The 26992-nt window shown below is 50.4% G+C and overlaps 2 protein-coding genes across 2 annotated transcripts in view; one reads left to right on the top strand and one right to left on the bottom strand.

Moving 5' to 3' along the window:
- dock1 (dedicator of cytokinesis 1) overlaps window positions 1–26992 on the top strand; it is a 164341-nt gene that overhangs the window by 80895 nt on the left and 56454 nt on the right. The window lies entirely within an intron of this gene.
- LOC130371487 (inhibitory synaptic factor 2A-like) lies at window positions 6561–20616 on the bottom strand. The gene is made up of 3 exons (XM_056577279.1): window positions 19337–20616; window positions 13883–13954; window positions 6561–6744 (listed from the first exon to the last, which is right to left on the bottom strand). Exons 1-3 carry the CDS (start codon window positions 20614–20616, stop codon window positions 6561–6563), a joined length of 1536 nt encoding a protein of 511 aa, XP_056433254.1.

The raw sequence follows: 26992 nt of genomic DNA, 5'->3' as shown, positions 1-26992 counted from the left end.
GGTCTAACTCGGGGCCCAGCCTCCGCCCGATGGGGATGCTTTGATCTCCTCCTGAGCCTTTTATCTCCTCATCGTCCACCGTTAACGGGCTGATCTTTGTCTGACGCTGTGGTTGCGTACCTGTTCATCTTTAACCGGTTTTGCTTTGTTTTTCTGTGTGTGTGTGTGTGTGTGTGTGTGTGTGTGTGTGTGAACTCACCAGAGAGCGTTTCTAATATGCGGTTTCGGTGCCTTAATCCAATCAGAGCACTTATCAGTCATCTCGTAAACACACGGTCTGTCTGTCTATCCTGTCTGTCTGTCCTGTCTGGCTAGCGCGCGCCGCTGCTAGCATCGTCATCTTCGTCATCGTCGTCTCAAACTTTATCAGACCCTTGAGTCGGGAGCGACGCTCGTGATCCGACTTCAGTAAAAGTCTTCCTGCGGGCTGAGTGGCAGCGCTGCGTCCCCCCGGTGTCGCGGGAGTGGCGTCGGAGAAGGCTTTGCAAAGACACGCGTTTACTGTAAGCGATCCCCAGTCCTCCTCCTCTCTCCTTTATAAACAATGGCGCTCTGTCTAACTAACCTGGGACATCTTTTATAGAGGCTGCTTGACGCAAGGTTGAAGGCCTGTTTTTCCCCGGGAATGTTAATCATTCATATTTGCATTATTTATCATAAGATGAGTCGGGTTATGGATGTTCGGGGAGGTAGGGCGTGCCGTGGAGAACGGAGGAATATTCTATAGTAAGATGAGAGGTACGTCTCCGCACTCCTGGCTAAGAGGGAGGGAGGGGGAGAGGGAGAGAGGGAGGGAGAGGGAGAAAACACAGGGAGGCATGTGTGGTGCAGTATCTTAAAATGTTAAAACCGGCAGCTCCACAGAATCCACCACCACCTCCTACGCAGCCTCCCTGCACCTCGAACAGGGGCTCATTCGAAACCAACCCGTTAAGCCTTGCATCATGTCTTTCCTTCCCCTCTCCGAATGTGTTTTTCCATTATTTTCTGGATTGATCCGGTTTTGACTCTGCACCTCGGTGCCACTTGTTTGCTCGGCCAACACCTGTAACGCCAGCGTGCGCACCTCTCCATTACCCTCCATTACACTGAGTGCTTCCCTTTCAGAACCCGACCCACACACTCACACTTAAACGCGGCCCTTTTGATTTAATTCATCGGTTCCGGTTTCCGTTAGGGACTTGTGAACCGTGGTGAAGCACGTCCAGCTCGCTTCCTGATTAATCCGTCTCCAGGCCCCTGCGGTCTCCACTGCAGATCTGTTCTATATGCACGCTGGGCCCTTGTTCCCCTTTCTGCGGTACGTCATCACTCTGGCCTGTCTTCCTGCTGGCCCTTGTCCAGATTCCCTGTCGCTCTCCCTTAATGTGCGTCATCTTTGGGGCGCCATGTGGCTCAGGAGGTAGAGCGGGTTGGCTGGCAGGCGGAAGGTTGCTAGTTCGATCCACGGCTGCTACTCGCTGAGCGTCGAGGTGTCCCTGAGCAAGACGCCTCACCCTAACTGCTCCTGACGAGCTGTCTGCCGCCCTGCGTGGTTGACTCCGCGTCGGTGTGTGAATGTGAGGCAGTATTGTAAAGCGCTTTGGGTGGCCACTGGTAAGAAAAGCGCTGAAGAAATGCAGTCGATATACCTTTTGATGTCTTTGAGTGACATACATGTATTTCTTTTGTCATACATTAAATGTCTCATAATTACGATGGTTTAAGGGGGTATCGGATCCTGGAGGAGTATCCCTTATATCCTAGGGGAGAACATTTGAGAGAAGTGATCTTCTCACATGTACTTCACCTTTTCCATCCCTCCTGTCTTCCCTTCACGGCTTTCATTGAGTTTGTCAAAGGCCAAATCCCGCTGTAATTCCCTTTCTCAAAAATAATGTTATTTTCCTGTTCTCGGTTTGAGAAAAAACCAAACCGAAAAACAAACCAGGGAGCAGCGAGCTGTCATGTTGCTCCAGTCCACATAATCCGTCCTTATTAAGTCTGCCATCACTTTATTTAACACGGTGTCGAGGGACTGGGAGGCTGATTTGCATACAAAGGAAGGCAGTGTGTGCTGTGCACGCCTCCGTTTAGTTCTCTGCCAGCATGTGTCACTCACTGCACCTTGTTCCTGCTCCACTTTCATCTTACACAGGGATGTTTTCAATCCCTCCCCTCTGCGCTGGGAGACTCTTGTCAAAGCGCCATGCTTTATGTTGGGGTTGGGGAGTGGGGGGGGGGGGGGGGCAGGCTGCTTGTGAAACAGGTCCCTGCACGTGTCAGCCTACATAACGTCATGCTAATGCGATTGCCTGATTAATCTTCCTCGACGGGGAGCGCGAGAGAGCGATGAGGTTGGCCGCTTCAAGCTGACGAAACCTGTCGCCCACGATGCTGGTGTTTGCTGCTGAATCTCGAGTGGCGAGTGCGAGAAACCTACTCGGCAACAGCAGAAAGCAGAAGCCTGGCCTGTTTTGCAGGCAGATGCAAGCCACTGCAACAAGCAGGGCTTCACATCTGAGAGTCTGCCTCCTGCTCCCTCATCGCTACGTCTTCTGCAGTCATGTCCACGCTCCGACCGTTGTAAAGCTGCGTACTGTGAGATCCCCCCAGTTGCTCCCATCTCTCCGCAGCACGTTCTGCTTCACAGGAGTTCCTTGATTATAAGGCAGGTAGAACGCTATGGATGTATCACGGAATGTCCCAATGTTGGGTTAACAATACCATTTAGTGGAGTCATTGCAAATTGATTGAATGGCTAACCTTCAATTTGTCCTTTGGCAAGGCACTATCAAATGGAAAAGGTTTTGTGTTGCCTTTTGTCAGGAATGAAGCAACCTTAGCCAGTATTTTTTTAACAATCCTCATCACTTTATATTCTGGGGTTTCTGCACCGCTTTCAGTGTCGTGACTTAAAGAGGCTGCCTTCCCTCCACCCTGCTGCGTTCCTCCACCTTCCATTTCCCTGAAGTTTGTGGAAGAAGACGAAGTCCTGAAGGCAGACGGTTAGGGGCGGGTCTCTGCTCTTGATTGACAGGCTAGGACTGGCTTCCTGGTAGCTAGGAGTTACACTTTGCTGCATGCAGGCAGCGAACAAGCACATAGCAACGCAATTCACTCATGTCTTGTCATAGCAATCTCAAGCCCACTCGCCCTCTCTCTCTCACTCGTTCGCTCTTTCTCTCTCGCTCTCACTCTCGCTCTTGCTCTCTCTCCCCAACTCCAGCCTTGCTCGATCTCTCTTGGTTTTAGACTTCAGCGATGACGTTATCTCAGAGTGAAGTTCCGTCGCGCCATCCAACCGTCTCCGTGACTCTCTCCCTGACTCTCACCACTCACCAGAGTACCGCAGTACTGCTCTGGGGTCGGCTGCGTAGTGAGACGTGGCACCGCATCGTAATGACTCTAACGCACACACACTGATCACACCCCCGCCTCTCCGCTCACCCAGCCCTCCTCACCATGAAGCCCGCCTCCGAGGTCGCTGTCGACTTGACCGTTAAAAAGGGGCGAGATTCTAGACTTCCCGGGAACCTGTCTACAGTCCCCCAAAACACCAGCACAGCAACCACATCCACCTCCGTCCCCACCACAACCTTTACACCCATCACATCCACCACCATCTCCTCCACCACCACCTCCTCCTCCTCTACCACTCTCACCTCCTCTAACCCCACCACCTCCACCTCCACCACAACCTTTACACCCACCATGTCCACCACCACCACCACCACCTCCACCACCATCTCTACACCCACCACGTCCATCACCACGTCCACCCCCACCACCACCTCTACATCCACCACCATCCCCTCCACCACCTCCTCTACCCCCACTACCTCCACTACCTCCACCACCACCTCTACCCCCACATCCCCTGGAGTTGCTGAATCAGCGATATGCATCTCACGTCTGCGTTTAAAGCCCGAGATCAGCTAGCGTGCCGTCTGAGTGTGCGTTCTCCCAGCCCGTGTTGGGGGGTCCGGTCTAGGTATATCTCAGGAGATGAAGGGGTGCTGTGCATCGTGAGTACCCCTTGGATCACCGGTGGCCTGAGCAGAAGGGTGAACTTGGATTCGGCACCTGGAGGATTGCGCTGCTGTACGTTGTGCTGCACCCCCTGAACACCCAGCCCTGCTTCTCTCCCACCCCCCGGGTGAGACAGAGTCTTTGTTCCACCTGTCATTTCTATGATGAGTTGCCTCCGCATGCTGGATTCCCTTGACACCACATGGCACTCATGGCTCATGACAGGATGTTGTTCTGGCTCTTGAAGGGTAAATTCAGCATCAAACATGAAACTGACTCCGCCAGCGCCATACTAATATCAGGAGGAACATGTCGGTTTTTTAAAAAGTGACAATCCATCCCCCCCTTTTGCGACGCTCCACGTCACTTTGGATTGAAGGATAGAAAAACAAAAACAACATCAATACAGAGGTCTATAGAACATCAGTCTGCTCCATGTTTCCATCTTTTTATTTTGTATATTAAACGCCTTCAGTCGTGTTTTTCTCCTCCTGTTTAAAAACCGTATAAAACACACAGTATTGCACATAGTAAATCAATTGCACTTCATCTTCTTCTTCTTCTGCGGTACAGAATAAGCGCGCCGTCCTCTGGTTAATGCTACAGTCCCAGCGAGCCGTGTGCAGGTTGGGGGTGAGGGGGGGGCCCGGGGCAGCTGCAAGGGCCCCCGCAGGGACCCGATGTGAACCGAGGGCCATCAAGCACTAATCCCCGCTAGTTATCCCCGTCGTGGACGGCCCGTCGGGAGCAGAGTTACACCGCCCGATGCCCTTGAAGCAACTTTTGGCGCAAGACTTTATCGTAAATCTCCCCCCTCCGGGCCCCCCGGGCTGGGGGCCGGACACGTGTTCTGGCTGCCAGTTCCTGCGAGCGCTGTGGACGTTGTGGGGGGGGGTGGTGGCAGGGCTGGGTATTGTTTGCCGTTTCTCTTTCTGATGAATTGCTGCTACTAGCCCGATTGAAAGCTTTATATAAAGGGGCGGAAGTGTTGTTATGGCGATACAAAGCCTGAAGGAAAACCCTGTACGAGAATTGTGGCGGGGGGTGGGGGGTGGGGGGGGGGTGTAACATGGCGATGCTGCTTCTTGGAAGTTAAATTTTTTTTTTTCATTTGAAAGTCATTTTAAAATCCTCTTTCCTTTTGATTAGAAATTGTTTCTTGGAAAAAGCTAGAAAACATCCCGTCTTAAATCAGATTAAGAATGTTAAAATAAAGCCCCCCCCCCACATACACGCTGAACCTAACCCTGCTCTATACTGTTGGAAGGCCCTTGTTGAGGTCAGAGGTCAGGGGTGGCCCCTACACCACCCCCCCTCCCCCCACCCTCCTCTCCACTGATTGGCTCCCGTTAGAGACGTCTTCGCTGTAGAGAGAGAGTTGATGTTGGCTGGCTGGTTATATTGAGTTGGAAGTATTTCATTTATTTACTACTTTCTACGACTGTGAGGTGCAACATTTAGGGGTCTACTGAATGCGGTCTGCAAAAATCATAAGGCCTTAAATGTGTTGAAACAAAGATGCTTCTCTCTGGCTGAAGTTCGAATATTCCTGTACATTTTAAAAATGACTGACTGTTATGTGTGTATTGTAATAATTTCCGGGAAGAAAACAAACAAACCTCTGCTAAAAAAAAAAGTCATTAATCCTTAGCTTGTTTGATATTTCAGAAAAATAGGAAAGGCTGAAAAAGGTAACTCAGCGAGCAACATTGTCCTCAAATCTCATCTTCCTCGTCTTGGATGAATGACCACCTTTCTTCCCTATATTGTGGGTAAATATGACTTGATAAAGTCAACATATTTAGGAGGAGTGTTAAAATATTCTTTATTAATAGCATTAATATTTTCTTTTGGAGAAACGGTATCCTGAACATTGGTAATTGTGCTTTGCCGGTACAGTGATAGGCTGCGCTGTCGTGTTCTCTCAAAGTCTGTGAATCTCAAGTGTCCATAAGTGGAGTATAAATAAGGTTGAGAAAGTCGCAGGAATCGGTAAACAATTAAATCGTACTCCGTTATAATTCAGCTAGAAAAATATATGCAAGTAGATAGATGGGAAACCGTTGTATTTTTTTCTTCACTCCTTTACGATTCCCAGAAGAGCTGCGTTAGACTATAATCCCACTCTCCTCTTGTGGAAACAAGTTTTAAAACATCCGCAAAACACGTGTGTTACTTTTTTTTTTTCTCCGTAAGCGTCCCAAAATCCAATTCCAAATCCCCCCCCCCCCCCCCCCCCCCCCCCCCCCCCCCCACGTTCCCGGCCGACTCCCCGGGGTGCCTCCAGGTCCCGGTGTATTCCATCCCGATCCTCCTCCCGTATCACAGCAGAGCAGCTCTGCAGTGGCACCACAAAAGGGAACAAGAGGAGAGGAACCATCCCGGACGTCACCGACAGGTGTAATCTCCCGGTGGGGGTCCGGGGAACGTCCCCACTGCCGGTCAGGACAGGTGTAATCACCCTGTTGGGAGGGTGGGGGGGGTGGGTGGGCGTCGACTCTGTGGACCGAAGCGCGGTCTTCTTTTAACTCTTCTTCTGCATCCGGGGTTCAAAGGAACCAAAGTTTCCAGCGCGGGTGCTTCTTGGAGTCGGCTTTGGACTTGCGTTTGGGCGTGGAGGTGAAGGCCTCCTGGGGGTAAGGCAGCGGGGGGAATCCAGACTCCTCGGGGGGGCACAGCCTCTTCATTAGAGGCTGCAGCTTGTCCTCCTGCTGTTTGAAGTCCAGCTCCACACTGCAGGGGGGGGAGGAGAGGGAGGGGGGGGAGGGAGACGGAGGAGGGGAGAGGAGGGACGGGGAGGGGGAGGGAGACGGGGGGAAGAGGGAGATGGGGGGAGAGATGGAGAGAGGTAGAGGGGGGGAGAGGGAGAGGGGAGTAGAAGGGGGTGGAGAGAGAGAGAGAGACAGTGAACATGAGAAGCAGACCTAGACAAAGCTATAACTTGGCAAATGTTAGTACTGCCGGATTGTAAAGAGTAAAACTGGGAATCCATTGAAAGACACAAGGCATGGAAACACATTTCTTTCAGCACGACACACCACATTATTGTTTTGTGTTCTACTGCAATATGGTACAACACCCCACTCCATCTCTCCAGTTCTTTATGCATACAAAGGTGGGAGTGCATTGAGCCTTCCCTGACTTAAGGTTCCCTCGGTCGCTCGCACAGTAGCAGAGTACATCCCGGATCTAGTTTAGTGTCTCTGCTGCATCCACCTCCTCCTTCACCTCCCGGGGAAGAGAAGACCCTCAGCAGTTTTATCCTGGAGAATACTGGGAGACAGGTGTGCAGAGAATACCCTCCGAGATGATCTCCGGCACAGAGTTTCTTTGTTAACCCCCACTGGGCCACAAAAATCAGCAAGACACAGAAAAAGAAACGTACACAACATGTCTGCTTTAAAACACGCTTCTCCGAGGGTGTGTTTAAGGAGTTTATCTGTGCGGGGCGTCCTCTACATGTTGTGTAATCCCGCGGGAACCCGTTCTCCGACGGCTAGCTTCAGCTAAGTGAAACTCCGATTAGCGCCGCCTTGCTAAGTGTTGCGCAGCGCTAATCTGCCAGAGCCTCCTCCCCCCCCCTCTCTCAGCGCCGCGAGCAGATGCCGCTCGCTTATCGGTGAGGGAGCCCGGATCCGGGTCAGAAAGTCCCAGCATGCCTTGTCTAGACTGACTCCCACTGCGGGGGCAGTGTTGTTAACAACACACAGTGTGTGTTGTTAACCACTGTAAGGGATTAGGGCCCCTTTGAGTTGGAAGCCCCGCCTCCTGTGATGTCACCGTAGTTGGCAGGTCTGTTGCTGAGTGGCGTTTATATATTTCACTCCCACTTTGTTGTATATTTTTTAGAGCTGTCAGTTAAACGCGTTATTAACGGCGTTAACGCAAACCAAATTTAACGGCGTTAAAAAAATTAGTGCGCGATTAACGCAATTATTTTATAAAAAAAAAAAAAACTTTTTATTTTTTTCTTTGCCTCAAAACAAAGAAGCAGTAGCCTGACTGCTATGTTCAAATGACATTTGTTCAAAGCAGTCGTTTAATTGCACTATAGGCTCTTTTTTTGTATCCTGTTTTGATCAGTATATGCCAATGTTGTTATCAATAAAAAATCATTTGCACAAGGCAAGCCGATGCAATTCACCATGTTGATAAGAGAATTAAAATGAGAAGAATTATGGGACAAAAAAATCAAGGGATATTTAGCATAGAAAAATAATTTGCGATTAATCGCGAGTTAACTATGACATTAATGCGATTAATCACGATAAAATATTTGAATCGCTTGACAGCTCTAAAATTTTTCTATATTTGGGTTTAAAGAGCACCTGTTATGCTTTTTCGACTTTTATGACCTATAAACGTTGTTATAATAATTTCTAATCATGTTTAACCATACTAAAGTGTTAAATAATGAAGTACATGCATTTAGACGTATTCCCTGCTGACCGTCTAGGGTGGCTGTGCAGAGCCCTAAACACTCGGGATGCCGGTCGCCTTTCACTCGTTAACATTTCCGGGATTTATCTACGTTGAACAATCCAGATTTTCCATGTATGGTAATGCTGCGACATGCTCTTCCGGAAGGTAACCAATCACAACGGAGTGGGGTTGGCAGGAGGGGGGCGAGGGGGAGGAGATGGACGAAGCAGAGTGTTGACGGAGAATGCTGAAAGTGCCCAGATGAGTTTCCCGAAAATCTACATAATTTTTTGCGCTGTGATTCGTGTCAGGTTGCTCTATAGGAGTCATTAATAAGAAATTAAGACCTGAAAAGTAGTATAATAGGAGAACTTAAAGAAGTTTTTTATTATTTCGCTGGCGGACATCCTGATTAGTTTGCCCTTTAGTGCTGAAAACAAGGAGTGTGATTCGAGCACACTCGTCAAAAACGGGTGGGTTGCAACCATAGAAGGACTTCATTGTGGACGGTGTCGCTATGCGTCTCAGGCCACTGGTCTGAAGCTCCCCATCTGCGCTTTAATTAAAAACAGCCGGCAATTTTGCAATCAAACTTTTAAAATGTGTATTATGTAAATCTAAGCATGCACATTTGATTGGAGAAGAAGAAAACTTCAATCAGGGCGCTAAAGACCGAGTCGACCTCAGAGTGCTGGATGCCGAACTCAACCGCTCAGCACTTTGCTCTTCCTGTACTTTGCACAGCGTGCAGAATGCTGCAGCTATTTGCAATTAATCAGGCAATGTGGTCCGTTCATTAGACCGGCACAAATGTTGTCCTATTTCTGAAAGGAATTTGCATGACTGTGCGTGTGTGTCTGTGTGGGCGTGTGTTTGTTGCTGTCCTGTTAATCTTACAATGTGTGTCTCCGCGAATGACAAAGTTTGTGAGTTCAAACTGCTTGTAAACATTAACAGCAAAACGTCTTCTTAGCACATCCCAAGAAAATCTGTGTTGGCATCTTCAAAGTTAAGAATTAATATCAGCACTTGCATTGAAAGGAGCGAATCTCTGAAAAGGTATAACCTTAAAAATAGATTACCTTACCTCGATCGATTTCTCTGAGCAAGGACATTTTTAAGTATGTGACAGCATGATTAGAGAAATAGTTAATGCCATCATGTGCTCCCACTTTCACCACTTTCACATCTTCTCAGGGGTCGGTATGGTATCAGGTCTAGCCCCAGTGGCTTTGTTCACAAAAGGCTCAACTTTGAGGTTAAAGGTCATGTAGACATATGGCCCCCCTTAGCTCGCTGGACTTCAGAGCTTCCACACAAGGGAAGGGCTAATGTTCTCCCAAACCCGAGTTTGTACAACGAGAGAATATCACCAATGCTGCTCAGTCCCTAGTAACCTGCTCCTTTTATTGCAATTACCCCTTTTCCCTGACAAATACTACAGCGATAAAACAACCTTGTCATTCAATGCATCCTTACGAGGAAGTATTCGTAACCAGCTACACAATCGTATAATCTCCTCATCCAGATATGGTAGAGGTCTATAATAAAACACACTAGCACACCTGCCCTCCATCAGGTTGTTCACATGCGTTGGTTCGAAGCCACAGGCTACACGGCGTCGTTGCTTCTCTTACACCCCATGCTAGCCCCCTGAGCCTGTGTTTAAGGCACCGTTCTGCCTACGTTTGTCTCACTCGCATAAACAGACTGATTACTGTCACTCTTCACAATCCCTAAATACACACACTGTCACTCCAGCAGTCAGCAATTACCAGGTGTACACATGCACAAGCTGTGTGCTATCTGTCACCCTGTCACCCCTAATGGTGAATGATGAATGACTTTAGGGGTTTGACAGAAAACTTCCCATAATGCATCGCTTGGCGTCCGTTTCAGAAGCGCATCACAAGCAGTTTGGCGCATGTTAGGCAGCCCATGGAACCGTGTGTGTGTGTCTGTGTCTGTGTTGTATCTGGAGTCTGTATCTGGTCTACTTTTACCTGGAGAGGTAATGTTAACGCTGTTGGCATTTTTCTACCCTTTCGCCTGGGACCCGAAAAGGGCAAGGAGTCTGGAGGCCGGAGTGGTGCCGGTACACAGCCTGTTCAGCACTTTAGCACTCTGTGACTCTTTAACTGGCCAATCCCACTGCTTTTCTCTGTCGTTCCCACCTACTGCTTCTCCTCCACTCCACCTGCCTCACGTTTTGGATCTCATAGTGAGAGCAAATCAAACTTTAACTTTTGAACCATGTACGGCACTTTGGCCACTGAAAACTGTGTTTAAATGTGCCTTATAAATCCATTTTTTCTTAGTTACTATAAGTCTGCAGAGGTGAGTGATCTCGTCCTTAACCCGTTCATCGCTGTTTTCCAGTGCGATGGCTCTTGTTGCTTCATGTAACGCTGGGTGTTTAGCACACCTCACCTTGTGATTCCCAACCGCACCGGGCCTGGCGGGAGAACAATGTGTTCTCTCAACAGGCCTCCTGGCAGTGTCTCTGTCAGGTCACAGCTTAACACTGTGCCCTTGAAACCTTTACTTTTTTTGCCCCTCATATAGCCTAGCCTGTTCAGTTTTACGTATACATTTGCAGGATCTTTTTTTCTGGTATAATCTGCTCATGCGGTTCTGAGGTTGTACGTCTATTGGGCATATTAAGCCCTCCCACCTCCCCCCTCCCCACCTGTTGTGTTCATTCGCCTGAAGGGGAGCCGTGAGGAGACCACCACGGATGGTTGGGCCTGGAACCTCTTAGACCGGTGGGGTTATTTAGGGAAACACACTCATCCCTGGATGTGTGTGTGTGTGTGCTGCTGGAGACTTGATCCAGGAACTGTTGCCGTGTCCAAAGCACACACAGTCCAAATTTCCATTTTATGTGGCGCATCCCAGAAAAAAATGAAATCATATCATACTAACAGAGCAAAGCAGGCAGAGCGCGAGTGTGGCAGATTTTGTAAATGGGACAAGAGGATGCGTTAAAAGGGTTCTGGGTGCCGGTGGTCCGTAGCCATCTCCCTGTTTGCGCTTATCACACGCTTTTGCCGACCTGCAGTTGTTGTTGTGGCGTAGCAGTCGTTTAGTGTGTTGTGTTGCTACAACTGTACACAGGTCGAATTCGGACTCTGGCTAACTGCACGGAACCCTCAATGTCGATCCCACACTGCTAGCCCCCCGCCTGCACACAAACCCCGTTTCTGTTTGAGGTGTGTGGAATAACACGTGCGATTGGCCCTCCCCAAACACAGGCTGTGTCACCGCAGCAGGGGCTGGCTTCATGGAGATCCCTGTAATTAGATTGATATTTAATCTACCCTGCCCGGGTGAATGAGACGGCTATATCAGACTCTGTGTCCAATCGTCACGATTTAGCGCAGCAGGCGAGCGGTGACGGAGGGCCCGGTCAATGGGACTGGAATTCTGCCCCTTCTGTCGAGTGTAAAAAAAAATAAAAAAATCCCCTGGCAGGCTGAAGGTGTCAAATGGGAGTCTGCCTTCGTGGGTTGAGGTTCTGTTTCCCCTCCATTTTAATCTGCAGCTGACAGCAGTTCAGTTCCAAGCCGCTTTTGAATCCCTTTTGCATTGCTATTTTCAGCGCTTTCCCCCCCGCTGTTTTATTCCTGCCTTGTGTTCACGTGCGTCTTTTTTGAAACACTTGGTGTCGTGCCCGGGTGGGACTGTGAGATCTGCCCGGGACTACAGTATGTGGTGATAGACTCCCTTGTCGCTGATGGCTCACCCCAGAAAGCTCACCTTGGTTTTAGAGTAGTCGTTACACCGTGGGACACTGTGCACTCTACAAACTCCTAAACATGTCTCCTCTCGGCAACACAACACCGCCCTCAGTGGAGTCTGCCGCAGTATGTCAAGAGACTACTGAGCGTGACATCCTCACTCGAGGAAAGGAAATGGAAAATCAAAACATGGGTACTCGTAGACAACTCTGCTGTACTTTGGGTTTTTACCTATACCCTCTTTTGGGGCTGTGACTTGTGCTAACAGACTCTTGTCAGCTGTCTTGGGCTTCACACCGGCAGCGGTGTCGAGTCAGCTGCTCTACACAGCCAGGCCTTATTAACACTAGCCCAGCGAGTGACTGCATAAAAGCGCAATCTAGCTAGCTTAGAGCTCTGAAATACGCCCAATGCTGTCCTATAGAGGCCTTGGTCTCTGTCACTTTCTTAAGCTAGTCAGTCCTGCAAACTGTGGACAACTCCCAGGGAGATGGCATATCCTTTCCACTATGATAATAGGAGTAAAAAGCAGGCACATAATACATGTTCAGCAACTGATTGAACTTAGCTAAAAGATGTAGTCCCGGTCGCTTGTTCTTTAGATACAGTCTTTGAGTACCATCTCTCTTTCAGGGCAACAGAAGTAACCCGACAGAACCTCCTTAGACCAGAGGGTTGTTTATCTCTGGTTGCATAATGCCATGTTATATAATGCAGCCTCAAAAGTCTTTCTGCCACCTCCTGAAAACAAACTCTCTTCATCCCCACCCCCCCCCCCCCCCCCCCCCCATAGTCCCCAAATCGTTGTAAAAACACCCCTCTGAACAAGATGTGCTGCAGTGCGGACTCTCAGACTAGGCTGCAATCTCCATCCTGGTTCTACTGAATTGTATTTCGTATAAAAGACAGTTCTTCCTCCCCTTCGCGCCACCCAAGGCCTCACGGGGACATCTGTGGATATGTAAAGCCCTGACACATTTCTGTCCGGAGCCACTACTCCCACGATGGCTGTAGGAGCAAAGCAAATGGACCCCAGTACCGTCCGTTTAGCTGTCAGCAGCTCATTGTAGTGATAGCCAGAGGCTTAACTAGTATTGTGAACAGTAAGCAGATTGTGCTATGGTTCCTTTCCCATTGGAGTGCGGGGTACAAAATGCCAACAGAGTGGTACAGCAGTGGAAACCATCTCTTGATTTCCCCTCCCTGGATCTTTTCCTTCTCTTGATTTCTCCCTTGTGCAAATTTGTCCACCGGCAAAGAGTCAATCCGGGGTCGTGCATTGTTGGGTTTGAGAATCATCACTAGAGAATCAGACCCCTACGATGCCCCGTCACGTGCTGGAAACACTGTCCCTGAACTGACCCCGACTTTACTCTCTCTCTCTATCTCCCCCACTCTCTATCTCCCTCTCTCCCTTTGTACTGGCTGACCCTCTAAGGTTGATGCAGTGCTAAATTGCCTCATTCCAGTGATTTTACGTTTGGTTGCACCGCTGTTCCCTGCAGCAGCATAGTGGCGTTATACTACAAGTGTTAGGCGGGTCAGATCCATCTCTCTCTCGGGCCCCCAGAGAGGGCTCATGCTGATAGACGTCTCCCTCTCCCTGTATGTTTTCTAACAGGTTACACGCACACCACTCAGCCTTGAAGGAAACAGTAGTCGACAACATTTTATTCATCATCTTAAAGGAAAAGACTCGGGCCACTAACCTGTAAATAATGCATGCGCTGTTGCGACACGTGTCGCAGTTTGCTGTGTCCTGTCCCGTTCGATAAGAGAGGCTGTGGAGGAGATAAGAGTCATGAATGAGTAATTACCATGCATTTGATGCCCATTATATCCCCTCAACCCCTGCCACCATCGCCCCTCATCACAGGCCTTATCCACGTAGCAGCCATGGGTCTGGGCAGCTAACTGTTCCATCGCTCAGTTCCCCACCCAGCTAGCGTTCAGAGCAAGGATGGTTACTCGTTGATGGGTAGTAAAGGCCGATTCCCTGGTTGCTGGGCAGCCCTGCGTCTGCAGACTTTCAGAGTGGACTCTCAGAGTGGACCTTCAGAGTGGACCTTGCCTGAATGTAGGGAACTTCTGACAGCTATTGTCTATGGTTAACTAGTACAACGCGGGTAGTACAAGAGAGAGGAGGAATGCCTAATCAAGTGACACACTCTGAAGTCCCTGTTGTTGTGCTACCCGCTGAAGTCCTTACTCACAAATATTTAAGTGAATACTCACTCGGTGCCCCAGATATCATTTCACTGTTGGAGTTATGACTGCCAGAAAAAGAATTGGCTGAGAGAGTCCCAGCATATAGATTCATACACCAGATGGACTGCCAACGCGGCTACATCCGTTCTAATTAGAATTGAGCTGAACCGTTTATCGTGTTGTTGCTTCTCTCCACACAGGAGCGCTTGTCAGTATTACCGCTCGGTTCATATTTCATGACCTTGAAACAAGACGGACTGTTTAATGAGACTCTGCCGGAGTTAATGTGCTTTTCGTCCAGCCCACGAGAAGATTGGCTGTTGCTGCTTAACGACAGCCGTTGTGAGAAACGGCGTTAGATTGTTATTGACATCGTTCTAAATGGGTCCTTTTATTTTATTACAGCCTTTATTCTCGGCTGTCCACGGAATATGTGTGTTGTTATGACCCCTTCTACGCCAGGGACCACTTAAGGCGTGGAGATGCCCATAAAGGGAAACTATTTGGTTACATGCGCCAACGGCTGCCTCGATTGGATTAGCCTGTGGTTTTGTCACGATAGATCACCAGTAATTACCTTGAACATACGGTGGGCTCCCATCACTGAACACACGGAGAAGAAATCAATGCTGCGCTAGTTGGCTTTTATAGTCCTGACCCCCGTTTAGGGCTCTCTTCTCTTAGCCGACGCACCGAGGTGATGCCTGTAAAAGCAGGCAATCACCGGCTGGTAACATTCCGCCGAAACACGCGTTGTGTATCGAAACTGCCGTCCCAAAATTGCGCGTATTAAAAAGCCCAGACTTGAGTGCACCGCTTTCCCTCAAAATCAGGCCTACTCAACGACGGCGTTACAGAGTCTGAACACGGTGTATCGTTCAGACGAGCCGAGGTTGACCTTCAGCAAACAGCCTCCAGTCCCGCCCAAAGCAGCGTTGGCTTAAGTGTATAGAGTCGTTGTTCGACGCCTTCCTTTGTTCCCCCCTCTGTATCCAATTTCCCGGAGGACCTTGCGAACCCGCTACGTCTCTCAGGTTCAGGGAGTTTTAATAAGTATGTTTTTTTCGCAGTAGCTAGTCTACACAGTGCCGACTTTAAAAACTCTTTAACAGACTCTCTTTTAGAGTTGATGTCTCTGGCCGTGACGCATGCGCCTCTGCACCTCAACGCTTCCTGAGGTGAAGGACGAGGGGCGCGGGGCGATGCGGACTGGGGACAGGGCTCTGTGTGGTTAATGGGTCTGCTGGGGCCCAGTGGAGCCCCGTACAGGGTACCACGTGGGCTGTGTTGAAGCAGAGGGCAAGGTCATCCCCACTCGCACGCGTTCACGCCCAGATGGGCGGATCAATAGTCTCTGATGGTCTGGTTCACCTTCGTGATCGCTCGCTCTCTCGCTTCTGTCTCACTCTCTAATGTGCTGTCTCTCTCTCTTGCAATCACGCTCTCTTTATGTCTCACTCTCCTATTCTCTCTATCTCTCTCGCTCTCGGTCTCGCGCTCGCTGTCTCTCTCTCTCTCTCTCTCTCATCTCATTTGGGACGTTAGCAATTTAGCAATATCTTCTCATGTCCCCCGCCTGCTACAAAGGTCACCCCCCTCTCCCTCCTGCTACAAGGTGACCCCCATAGGTCAGCTCTCCTCCCACCTGCTACAAGGTGAGCCCCCCATAGATAATCTCCCCTCCCACCTGCTACAAGGTGAGCTCTCTTATAGGTCAGCTCCAGGTGGGGCTCTAAAGACACCGTCACATGCACCTGCGTACTCACTCACGCATCAGAATAGAAAAACCGACATGTGTATTTCTATATTTATATGTATGAGGGCGGACCCTGTGACTGTGCTTAATGGGGGCCGGCGGCCGACATCGGCTGATGACACAGCGAAAGTGTTCCCCTGCGGCCCTTTGTCTGAGAGCGTGCCCAGCGGCCCCAGAGGCTGCGGCTGCCTCGCTACGCAAATAATGACCTCCACGCAGCGGCGGGGGGGGAGGGAGGCAGGAGATGGAGGGTGTGTACGTGTTTGTGTGAGTGGTGGCTCACGATTTTCTCTCTAGATCTTCATCGTGTGTGTGTCTGTGTGTGTGTGTGTGTGTGTGTGTGTGTGTGTGTGTGTGTGTGTGTGTGTGTGTGTGTGTGTGTGTGTGTGTGTGTGTGTGTGTGTGTGTGTGTGTGTGTGTGTGTGTGTGGTGTGGATTCAGGATGGAGCCTTGCCCAGGCCCCAAGGGGTTCCGTAAGGAGACGACATCTTTCCTCAGATCCCGTTCATGTCCTCTAACCTCCTCTGTCCTCTGGCAGACTGCCTGGCCCTGATTACCTCACATGGAAATAGTAGGGTGGCTCTGTAATTATACAATAAGCTAATAGCCATACCAAGAGCTCTCGCGCTCTCGCTCTCTCGCTCTCTCGCTCTCTCTCTTTGTCTCTGTGTTCATGTTCTCTGCTTCTCTCCTGCACTACACCATCTTGCTGACGGAGTAAGAGAAGCTTCCAGATGTATCTCCTAATGAAGCACCTCTGATTATGGCCTTGTGATGCGAATCTTCCTCCATCGTTAATACCTGTCATCCTATCCTTATGTGAAGTGCATTTATGTGATGACAGGATGTTAAAGCTACGCTAGGCAATTTATCCAAGAAGCATATTTTGTCAATGCGCTAAAATTCTCTTTGCAACCCAGACAGCATTCGATAAATCAAAATATCTGACATAAAAAGGAAGAAATTCAGTATCTATGGCTGCAGCAAGCCCCTCTATAAATCCCTCCAATTATTGCATTCAGCCTGAATTAAATGATCGGGTGGTGCACCTGTCAGTCTAATACATTATAATGGTACCTTGAGTCTTGCTCAAAGCTAGCCGGACCTAGTGCTGGGGTTTGCCTTGAAGGGCCGACTGAAGGGTGGGTTGGGATTTTTTCGGATGAATACTTAAAAAATCACTCTGACTAGTTTCTCAGAGTTGCGTACCCTAGCTGTAATACCGACCAACCTAGCCCCTAGCCAACGTGTAGGCCCCCATGGTAGCTGAACCCTGGCTCTAGCTCACATTCTGTGACGTTGAGTGTACACACAGCGTGCCAGCCCCTGTTCGCTAACAAGAGAAATGGATGTCATGAGGCAGGAGCAGTGACGCAACAGATGTAATCCCCCGCCGCCCGCGGGCTCCGCTATTTGTCAGTCCGGTGACGTTTGAGCGAGGGTCGAGGAACGGTAATGTAGTGTGACAGAGGCGACGATAGAATTCCTCCCTACCTCACTGACTGAAGAAATGTATAAATATGAGCATTAGTGTTCTGAAACTCCTGGAAATGGAAAGGCACCATTGAACTGAGGTGGATTACAAGAGGCTTATATAATGCTCAGGGACTTTTAGAAGGGTTAGACGTGTAAGGTGGTGATGTGTCTCGAGTGATGGACCACAGATACCTTTAATGGGCTTCTACTTACGACATCCAGGTCATCAAGGTGTGCAGTAAGCATTAGGAAATGTGTTGGGTTTGGACATCTGTTCTCCCTGTTTTACGAGCCTCTGTCGTTCCAAGACTGAGATAGTTTGCTGACTTACTTTCTGAAATGTTGCTGACAAGACTTTGGGGCGGTGTGTAGTGGATTCAGCCCTGTGTGAAGTGTGAGGGTTCTTTGTTTTCAGATCCTGTTGTCCATCACTTTAAGTGTTCCCCTTTAATCGCTCTAATCCTCTTCATCGTTCATTCCTGCCACATTGCTCGTGATTCTTCTGCCTCCCTCCTCCTCTTCTCCTCCCTCTCCTGTCCTCCTCCCATTCGATTAGAGTAATCAGCCAGTCCCCAGGTATAAAAGTGACCACCTAGGCAGATAGAGAGCCTCTACACTAGAAGAGGATCATGTTATAAATTGTACCGTTTTCTTTGTCCCCAAACCCGTGAGCCAAACACTTATATTCACCACTGGATCCCGACATTTTGTGCCAGCTTGGTATACCTTGGATAATGGCTGGACAAGAGTGTGTGTGTACGTGTGTTTGTGTTTGTGTCTTTTTGTGTCTGTGTTTGTGTGTCCGCATTGTTTGAGGCACACAGATGAAGTTTGGGAGGATCACTCAACAAATTGGCTATTTAGTTTGCCTCTGCCTTTGTAATGACAAATCTCTATTCCTGCCCGCTACGTGCTTCTTTCCCTAGTCTCTTTTCATAAACTCAATTTCTATCGGCAAGCAAATCGCTTTCACAAAGTTGTACCATGGTCTCCACAGATCTACATTGTATTGCTCCCACGCAGGAGTCCAAGGCGTTCTAACCAAAGGAGCTGCGACTCAGACTATTCCAGTCTTCTTTCAAATCGCTACAGTTGTTTCCTGAGCAGTTCTCTCTAAACGTCTTGATAACACATTTAATTCAGACAAACAAGAAAATGAAGGTCAAATAAATTAATATTTGAGTAGTTAGTTTAATGCGTTGAGTGATACAGAGTCCACAATGGATCGTGGTCTTTTTGAAACGCCGGCAGCATAGATGCGAAACGGAGCGATTATCTTGTCCTCGTCCATCTCTACAGGAAATCTGTTTGCTAATTTGTGCTACTCTAAATCTGAACTATTTTATGTACGCCATTAGCTACCCTTGGAACGAGCTCACTCTCCTCAAACCACGACTGTATTCATAATTGATGCTTCTTGCACTTAGTGAGCACTCGTTATCAGGTAAATATCACGAAGGGAATTGCAGACTAGGAGAAAAATAAGGAAAAATCACCCTCATTTCGCTTTAAAGTAACTTGCATTTCAGTTCAGAGACACTTGCTTTTCACTTTGAAGTCACTTGCATTTCATTTTAAAGTAAACTTGCATTTCAGTTCAGTCACTTGCATTTCACTTTAAAGTCACTTGCTTTCCACTTTAAAGTCACTTGCATTTCACTTTAAAGTAAACTTGGATTTCACCTTAAAGTCACTTGGATTTTTTCCAAAGCAGAAGACTCACCCTTCTCTGTGGGCCTCGCCCTTCTCCAGCTCCTGGATGACCCCCAGCAGCACCTTGATGGTCTCCTGACTGGAGCTGATCATGTTCTCCATGACCTGCAGCTGTGCTTTAACATCCCCGTCTTTAGTCACTGGCACTATCTGCTTACACGCCTCCGGCGACCCCGGACCCAGCGCCATCGCTCCCCCGGGCCCCCCCGCGCCGCACGGGGACAGGAGAGGCGGGCCCTCCGTGGCCCGTAGAGGCGGAGAGGGCGGCGGCTGCCTCGAGCACCCGGCCCCGGCCCCGGCTCGGGGCAGCGTCTGAGACTGCAGGCCGTTGAGCTGCAGGCCCTTCTTCCTCCTCACGGAGGGGCTGTCCAGACACTCCACCTGCGTGAGGGAGTTCCAGGTGAGGGGGCCCGTGACCCTGGACACCCTGTCCGGCAGGGTGCGGGCCGAGCCCTCCTCCACGTTCAGCAGCTGCCTCTTGGCCCCGCAGCCCGCCCCGTCCTCCCGCCGCTGCGGCCGGGGCCTGGGGTTCCCGGACGGGGGGACGCTGCAGAGCTGGTAGTCCCCGCCGCCGCCGCCCCCTGGTGGCGCGTCCGGGAGGGCGCTGACCTCCGCAGGGCAGCTCAGCAGCAGCGCGTCGGAGCACAGGCCCGCCGGCGCCCTGTGCTGCTCCACCGTGGCCACGCACTCGTTGGTGTGGAGCAGGGCCCGCGTCCGACGGACCCCGCCCCGGCCGCACGCCGCCGCCGCCGCCTCCTCCTCCTCCTCCTCCTCGTCCAGCCCCCGTCCGGCGAGCGCCCGCGGCGGCTGCGGTGGCGCCCGCGGCGGCGGCACCACCTCCACCACCACGAAGCCGTTGTCGCGGGCCGTGTACGTCTCCACCGCCGCCGCGTGCTTGAAGGTGTGGCCCTTCTTACGCTCGAAGGGGAAGGTCTGGTAGCGCTTGCGCAGGTCGGGCGAGGTCTGCACGCCCGTGCTGCGCGTGACGTTGGGGATGGAGCGGCGCGCCGGCACGGTCATGTACTTGCGGTGCGCCACTTTGTAGGACGAGGACTTGGCGGGCCGGCCCCCGGCCTGCAGGGCGGCGGCCTCGCGCTGCTGCTCGTTCTGCGCCTCGCAGATGTCCTTGAAGCGCACCTGCAGCGCCTTGTTCCGCTTCCGCACCGACTGCTGCTGCTGCTGGCCGGCGTCCAGCGGGTACTTCACCTCCAGGGCCAGCGAGGGGCCCGCCTCCGACTCGGACTCTGAGTGGTTGGTGAGCGCGTACTTGCCAGCCTCCTTGCTCACCATGGTTCCTGAGAGGGAAGGGATTGGGAGTCAAGGGGGAGAGGGAAAGGGGAGTGGGAGAGAGAAGGATAGATAGAAAGAGAGGGAGGCGGAGAGAGGGGGGGGGGGGGATTGAGGGAGGGGTGGGAGAGGAAGGGAAGGGGGAGAGAAAGCGCAGGAGGTCGAGAGATGGAGAGGGAAGGGTGGAGAGAGGGAGAGAGGTAGGTAGGAAGGGAGGGAGGGGGGGGGGGAGAGAGAGAGAGTTTTTTAATCGTTACGAACGACTGAGCCAAAAGACTGCTCTGATGCCCCCTGTGGAGAACTTGAAGTGAAAAGGGGAAGAACGTCTTGTGTAATGGATGTAATTTACCAGAGCTATTGTTGGATACCAGCTATTATTAGCTGTGTATCACTCGTCAAAAATAATTATACAAAAAAATACGGTTATTAAAAAGTCTGAAATATGACCAAGGCACGATCACCACTTTAGGGCTACCAGAGGTTTTAATAAGACCTACACTGCAGGGCTTCTAGGTCTTAAGGCCTACCCTGCAGGACTACCAGGGGTATTAAAGCAGCCTACACCACACTGCTACAAGGTGTTCTGCAAGGCCTACACTGCAGGGCTTCCAGGGGTTTTAGCATGGCCTACAAAAACTAATCTGTGCGGATTTCCATGAAGCTCCTCTAATCTCTCTCTGGCTCTGGCTCGCTCTCTCTCTCCGTCTGTGTAACCAATGACACCAATTTAGTCATGTTATTATTGGCAGTAAAAGCGCCTTACAGTCAGTGCTATTTGTGTGCAACCTCCCTTTATTTGTGATAAACGTTTCTGTTCAGTTGCTATCCTTATATGCACACGCACCCACTGAAACGCACGGACGCATACATGCACACGCACAGACACACAAACAGGCAGAGGCCACGGTGGAACACAACAGAGTCCAGGTCTTACTTCCCGTCTTCTTTTTTCTGCAGTAAGAGAAGCTCATTCATCCTCCAGTCCATACTGGTGCCCCGTGCACCTTCCACTCTCTATTTAACACGAGGATCAGCACATGAAGTACATACAGGGCTCCCCTCCCCGCCCTAACACTTCAACACAGGCTGTAGATACTGGCTGCAAGCCATCCCCGTCGCATTGAGAATCTCTTCCGCCATCCCTCATGCGTCCCCTGCCTGCCCAGGTAGAGAGGCCTGCTGCCTGTGATAGCTGCTCCCCCAGCGACTGCATGCTAATTTTCAATGAGCCAGCGGTCCAGACCGGCGTGGAGATGCTGGATATGATATCGTCCTTATCACTCTCAGTGTGCTTGCACCGTCTGCTGACTGTCTGCAGAAAGTATCTCCCTTCCGCTACACCCGCACCTCTGGTTTCACCTGCATGCGATCACACACACGCACACGGACACAGATACGCATGCACCCCAACACACACGCACACTCCTCTCCGCCCCAATTTAATCACGAACCACACCTGCTGTTTGTTGTTCGATCAAAGAACAATCTGATATGAGATCCTTGTATACTAATGGCGAAAGAGTGATATACCAGGGGAGGAAGAGCGAATATATTAGGAGAGGAAGAGAGGACTATACTAGGGGAGGAAGAGTGGCTATACTAGTGGAGGAAGAGTGGCTATACTAGTGGAGGAAGAGTGGCTATGCTAGTGGAGGAAGAGTGGCTATACGAGTGGAGGAAGAATTAATATATGAGGGGAGAAGATTGAATATATAATTGGAGCAATAGTGCATTTACTATTTTAGGAATAGTGAATAAACTAGTGGAGGAATAGTGAATATGTGATTAGAGGCATAGTGCTGCGATGCTTCCTCTGATAAAGGGGTGCCCTGGGGGGTGCCATCACCTCTGTCTAATCTGTGGACGTTATTAACAGCGGCCCCGGATCTCTTCCCTGCCAACCGGCTCCTACGTACGGAGCTGTGTGCAGACTAGCCCACTTCACATGCACCTGGGCCGGCATCTGTGCTGCGGCTCCTCAGCTGCTGGGCGAGGTTCAAGGCCTAGGGGCCGCGGGGAGACGCTATATTAAAGCCTCTTCAAATCCCTGCGGTGCCCAGCGATGGTTTGGACGCAGACTCGAACACAGCGGGAGGCTAGCATCGCTGCTCCGAGAGGCGGGCCCGCCTGCTGAAACATGGGCTGCTGCTGCACTTTAATGTTCCGCACAACAACATAACACAAACGCCATTAGTCCTTGGCTGTTGTTTTTAATGTTGGTACAAAGGAGGAGGAAGGCTGCATAATTAATGAAGAGCACAGCACAAGTCCGTGGGCAGCACGCTACGGTCCACACACAAGCACGTTTAAGTCGTTGGTGTTGCCGTCGTAGTGTGTGCAGAACATGCTGCACAGCGCGCCGCTGTAAGATCTTCGGCGGGAGGGGGACTTAGGAGCAGAGTGTGTTTAATGATTAGAGGGTGACCCTTCCTCAGCCTCTAATGACTTGGTAGTTAAAGATTTAGGGGCTTATAATGTGAGCACATCACAGGGGCAAGCGTTTAATCACATTAGTGAAGGGACTCGTATGCTTTGTGACCCCTCCCAAAGAAGACAAACACATAAATGTGTGGGAAACTTTACGAATAGAATAAGAAGTATTGCCCATGAAGTCTTCGAGACTCGTTCAGATTTCACCGAGACTGCATTGCCTTCCCCTTTACCCCCCCCACACCCCTTTTACACACTTATTGTATGTTGTACGTCTATGCACACAGAAATAGTACTGAGCATTGTGTAGCATCTTACCCTAGCTATCTTTGTCGTATACAGGCAATTGTTATTCCTTGGCACTGGGCCCTGAACATCGTTACTATACCGACAGAGATATATTGTTGTAGCTCTTTCTTCTAACAAATGTACTTATTGTAGGTCACTTTGGATAAAAGCTTCGGCTAAATTTGAAAATGTAAATGTCTTGCTGCCGGGAGTGAGCTAGGCTCTGCTATCGCCTCCCAAGGCAGAAGACATGTGTTGGCCTCTCCACTTTGATCCCTCCACTCCCCTTGCGGCCATCACACCCATCCAAAATTAATCCCCTTGCCTGCCTTCCCCACTCTCCCAAATGAGGCCGGTGTTGACGGTGAGAGGTCTCGCTGAGTGTAATCAGCATCAATTAAACATCGGCTCCCATCACGCCGAGCACAGGATGTTCCCTTCCCCGAGGCGAGGCGGGCGGCGGCCCTCCTGACACCAGGAGGAGGCCTCCTGCTTTGAGTTTAGCGCAGAACCCATGACATGCAGGATGTGAACACCGTGCAGCATCACTGCATCGCATCGGGCCGAGTGGAGAGGCTGAGCTGAGGACGGGGCCGTACGTGTCCTCGCGTGTGACACTGCAAGGTGTATCCGTTCCCTTCCGCACCACAGATGTCATTTTTCGCCAAACGTCATCCCTAAAACACCCAGGGGGCACCCGTTGCGTAACCACCCACGGTGACTCATCACACCGGGACGGAACGCCCAGCCCGTGCCCGCCCTTGCCCTGTTTATAGGGGAGGTGGGGGGACTCAGTCAAGGGAACTGACCCACAAAACCGGAGAAAACGGCCAAAAACAACAGAAAGAATAAACTGTGCGTCACGCCATGATGTGATGACACCGTGGGCGGCCATGGTTTGCCCACATGCACCGCCACACGTTCTGCCCGTGTTAAGGGCCTGAGTCTGGGAATAGGGCGGGCGCAAAACACGTCCAGCCGTGGTTCTCTGCCTCACTCGCGGACAGGCCTTTCTGCCCGCTGCGGCCAGAAAGGCCTGCGTCTGGGGCTTGGGCCAGGCCAAACGCCGGTCCTGTCCGCAAAACCACAAAATAACCACTCAGACAAGAGTCAATCCCAGCCCCGCTACGTGGGTGACCGGAGAGGTTGTTGACCGCCACAGATGCCCACGCCCTCGCGGAGAGTTCCGCTGACGAATCGCCTGCTCTTCACCGAGGGCAGAGGACGGTGATGTCCTGACGCAGTTCACTATGGCCTCATTTGCATGAGTGCGTGAGGACTCTACTCGTGACGAGAGCACTCGTCACCGACCCTCCGAACAAGTGGACTGCTACTCGGTTTATCGTGTCTCGGTTCAAACCCAAGGTGTCGAGTGCTGAGTTCAGGCTGTGGTGACTACCCCCTCCACTCTGCCACAGAGACGTCTATTAATAGGTCAATGAAAAACATCACGATTCAACGCCGTGGATATTCCGTAGACGTATCTGATCCCGCCGGTACCAAAGCTCGGCAGCCTCTGTGTGAACTTTTAAATGAGCAACTTTTTGCTAAAGTAATAACACATTTCAAAGTGCCACTGGGAATCGTGCATCTTGGAAAGGCTTAATTTGAGTCCCCCGTTTTGTTTCGTTGAAAGAACTATGACATTTGAATGCTCACCATGAAATGTGTACGTCAAATCGGAGGTGGGCTGGATCAGAAAGCAAATTCATCAGAGATGTTTTGCGCTTTGAACACTGATGGTGAGAGGAAATGTGCTTGTTTATCTCAGCAGCAGAGCAGAATCGGCCTGAAGATTCCACTTCCAGTGTGAACTGCCCTACTCAAACTCTGTTCTAATCCGGATGCATCTACTCTACTTACATCTTATTCCACACTCTTGCTCACACACTACTACTCCCTCAAATGCCCCTGCCGGCCATAATCACACACGGCTCATCTTGAAAAATACTTTAAATCGTCTGTTACGAGCACGTAAAGCAGAGTCCTTAAGAGTGTGTCCGGGCAGAACATTATCTTTTGTAATTAATGTACAGCACCATCGGTCTGTCGTCACCAAAGAGCCACGGTGAACCACACAGGCTGGCTCATTAAGCACCAGGTAGGGTTCAGGGAACTCGCTGGAGGGCGCGCACCCAAAACCTCCTGCCGCCGAGTCGAACTCATTATAAAACGTGATGACTAGCAGATTTGGCTCCGAATAGAAGTTTCTCGTGCGACTTAAGATTACGAATATCGATTAGCATTTCTTAGTGTGCTTGACTGAAGCACCGCTAGGCAGCAGGTCTCACCCAGGATGTCAAGTCAGGATCCATCCATTTGTTTGATAGTTTTTTCGCGTCATCTATATTCCACTTTGCATTATTGACACGAAATCACCAACCTTGGTCAACATTGCTTAAACAGTGCATGGGAATGGCAAATGGACTGCATTTATATAGCACTTTTCTAAGCAGTGGCCACTGAAAGCGCTTGACAATATTGCCTCACATTCACCCATACGTGCACCAAAGGCTGTGTAAACCATGCAAGGCGACAGCCAAGCCCGCTCGTCTGGAGCAGTTGGATTGAGGCGTCTGGCTCAGGGACACCTCAACACTCAGCTAGGAAGAGCCGGGATCGAACTAGCGACCTGACATTTACCAGCCAACCCCGTTTTATCTCCTGAGCCACATGCCGCCCAAAAGAAGGAACACATATTTGTTGTTTTATAAAAATGGTGCAAAACAGTGTTTTGAACATCGTGCCTTACGTTATGGACGTTTTCAGTCTGTTAACATGACACTGCAGTCGTCAGTTTAATGTCACTAATGTCCTCCAGGGAGCAGAGAGAGAGGGGTTTTGACCCAGGCACCGCGGGCATCACCCAGACACCGGAGCGCTGTCGTCAGGATTCACAGGGTCACTCCTTCTCTTACTCACATTTTCTCTCTGAGCTGTAATCTCTGTCTCTGTCCGTCTGTCTCTCTATCGTTCTGTCTCTCTCGCTCTCTCTCTCTCTCTCTCTCTCCCTCTCTCGCTCTCTCATATGTTCTCTCTCACTCCACGCTTTCTTCTAGGCCACTTAAGTAGGCTGTGATTTCAAGAGGCGATGTGTAACTGGAGAAACCTCCTGCTACTGCGATTCCTCACAACTCAGACTGATCCCCCCGGCAGAACGCTCGCGCCACACATCCACGCACAAACACATACGCACACACACGCCTTAACACCCACACGCTCAAATAAACAGTCCCGTGTCTGGTGGGAGGGAAGCGTGGAGAAAAGTGGCAGATTAGATGAAAGACTAAATATACTGCCTCCTTGGCTGCTCTTAGGAAAGCAAGAACGGAACAGAGGCAAGGTCATCTCTGAGGCCTGTGAAGTAAAGTAGATGTTTGGGTTGTGTAGGTGTGTGTGTGTGTGTGTGTGTGCGCACCCCCATTCAGTTTGGCAAGACATTAAAAACGCACTACAGAGTACGACCTATGGAGAGGAATAGTTTCAGCTCGGTGAGCGGGATGATACGACAGCTTCTGGGGAAAGTTTGCGTTTGACTCCGTTGGATTATCTTTAATGGTCTCTCTGCAGGATTGTAGACGTTTTTTTTTTTTCCTGACATTGTGTGTCCTTCTAGATGAACGTTCTAGAATGTGCTCTACTTTGAAGACGACGTGATCGG

Source organism: Gadus chalcogrammus, chromosome 18 (assembly GCF_026213295.1).
Source record: "Gadus chalcogrammus isolate NIFS_2021 chromosome 18, NIFS_Gcha_1.0, whole genome shotgun sequence".
NCBI lineage: Eukaryota > Metazoa > Chordata > Actinopteri > Gadiformes > Gadidae > Gadus > Gadus chalcogrammus.
The sequence above is the reverse complement of the archived record's forward strand: the minus strand, read 5'-3'. Positions and strand labels throughout refer to the sequence as shown.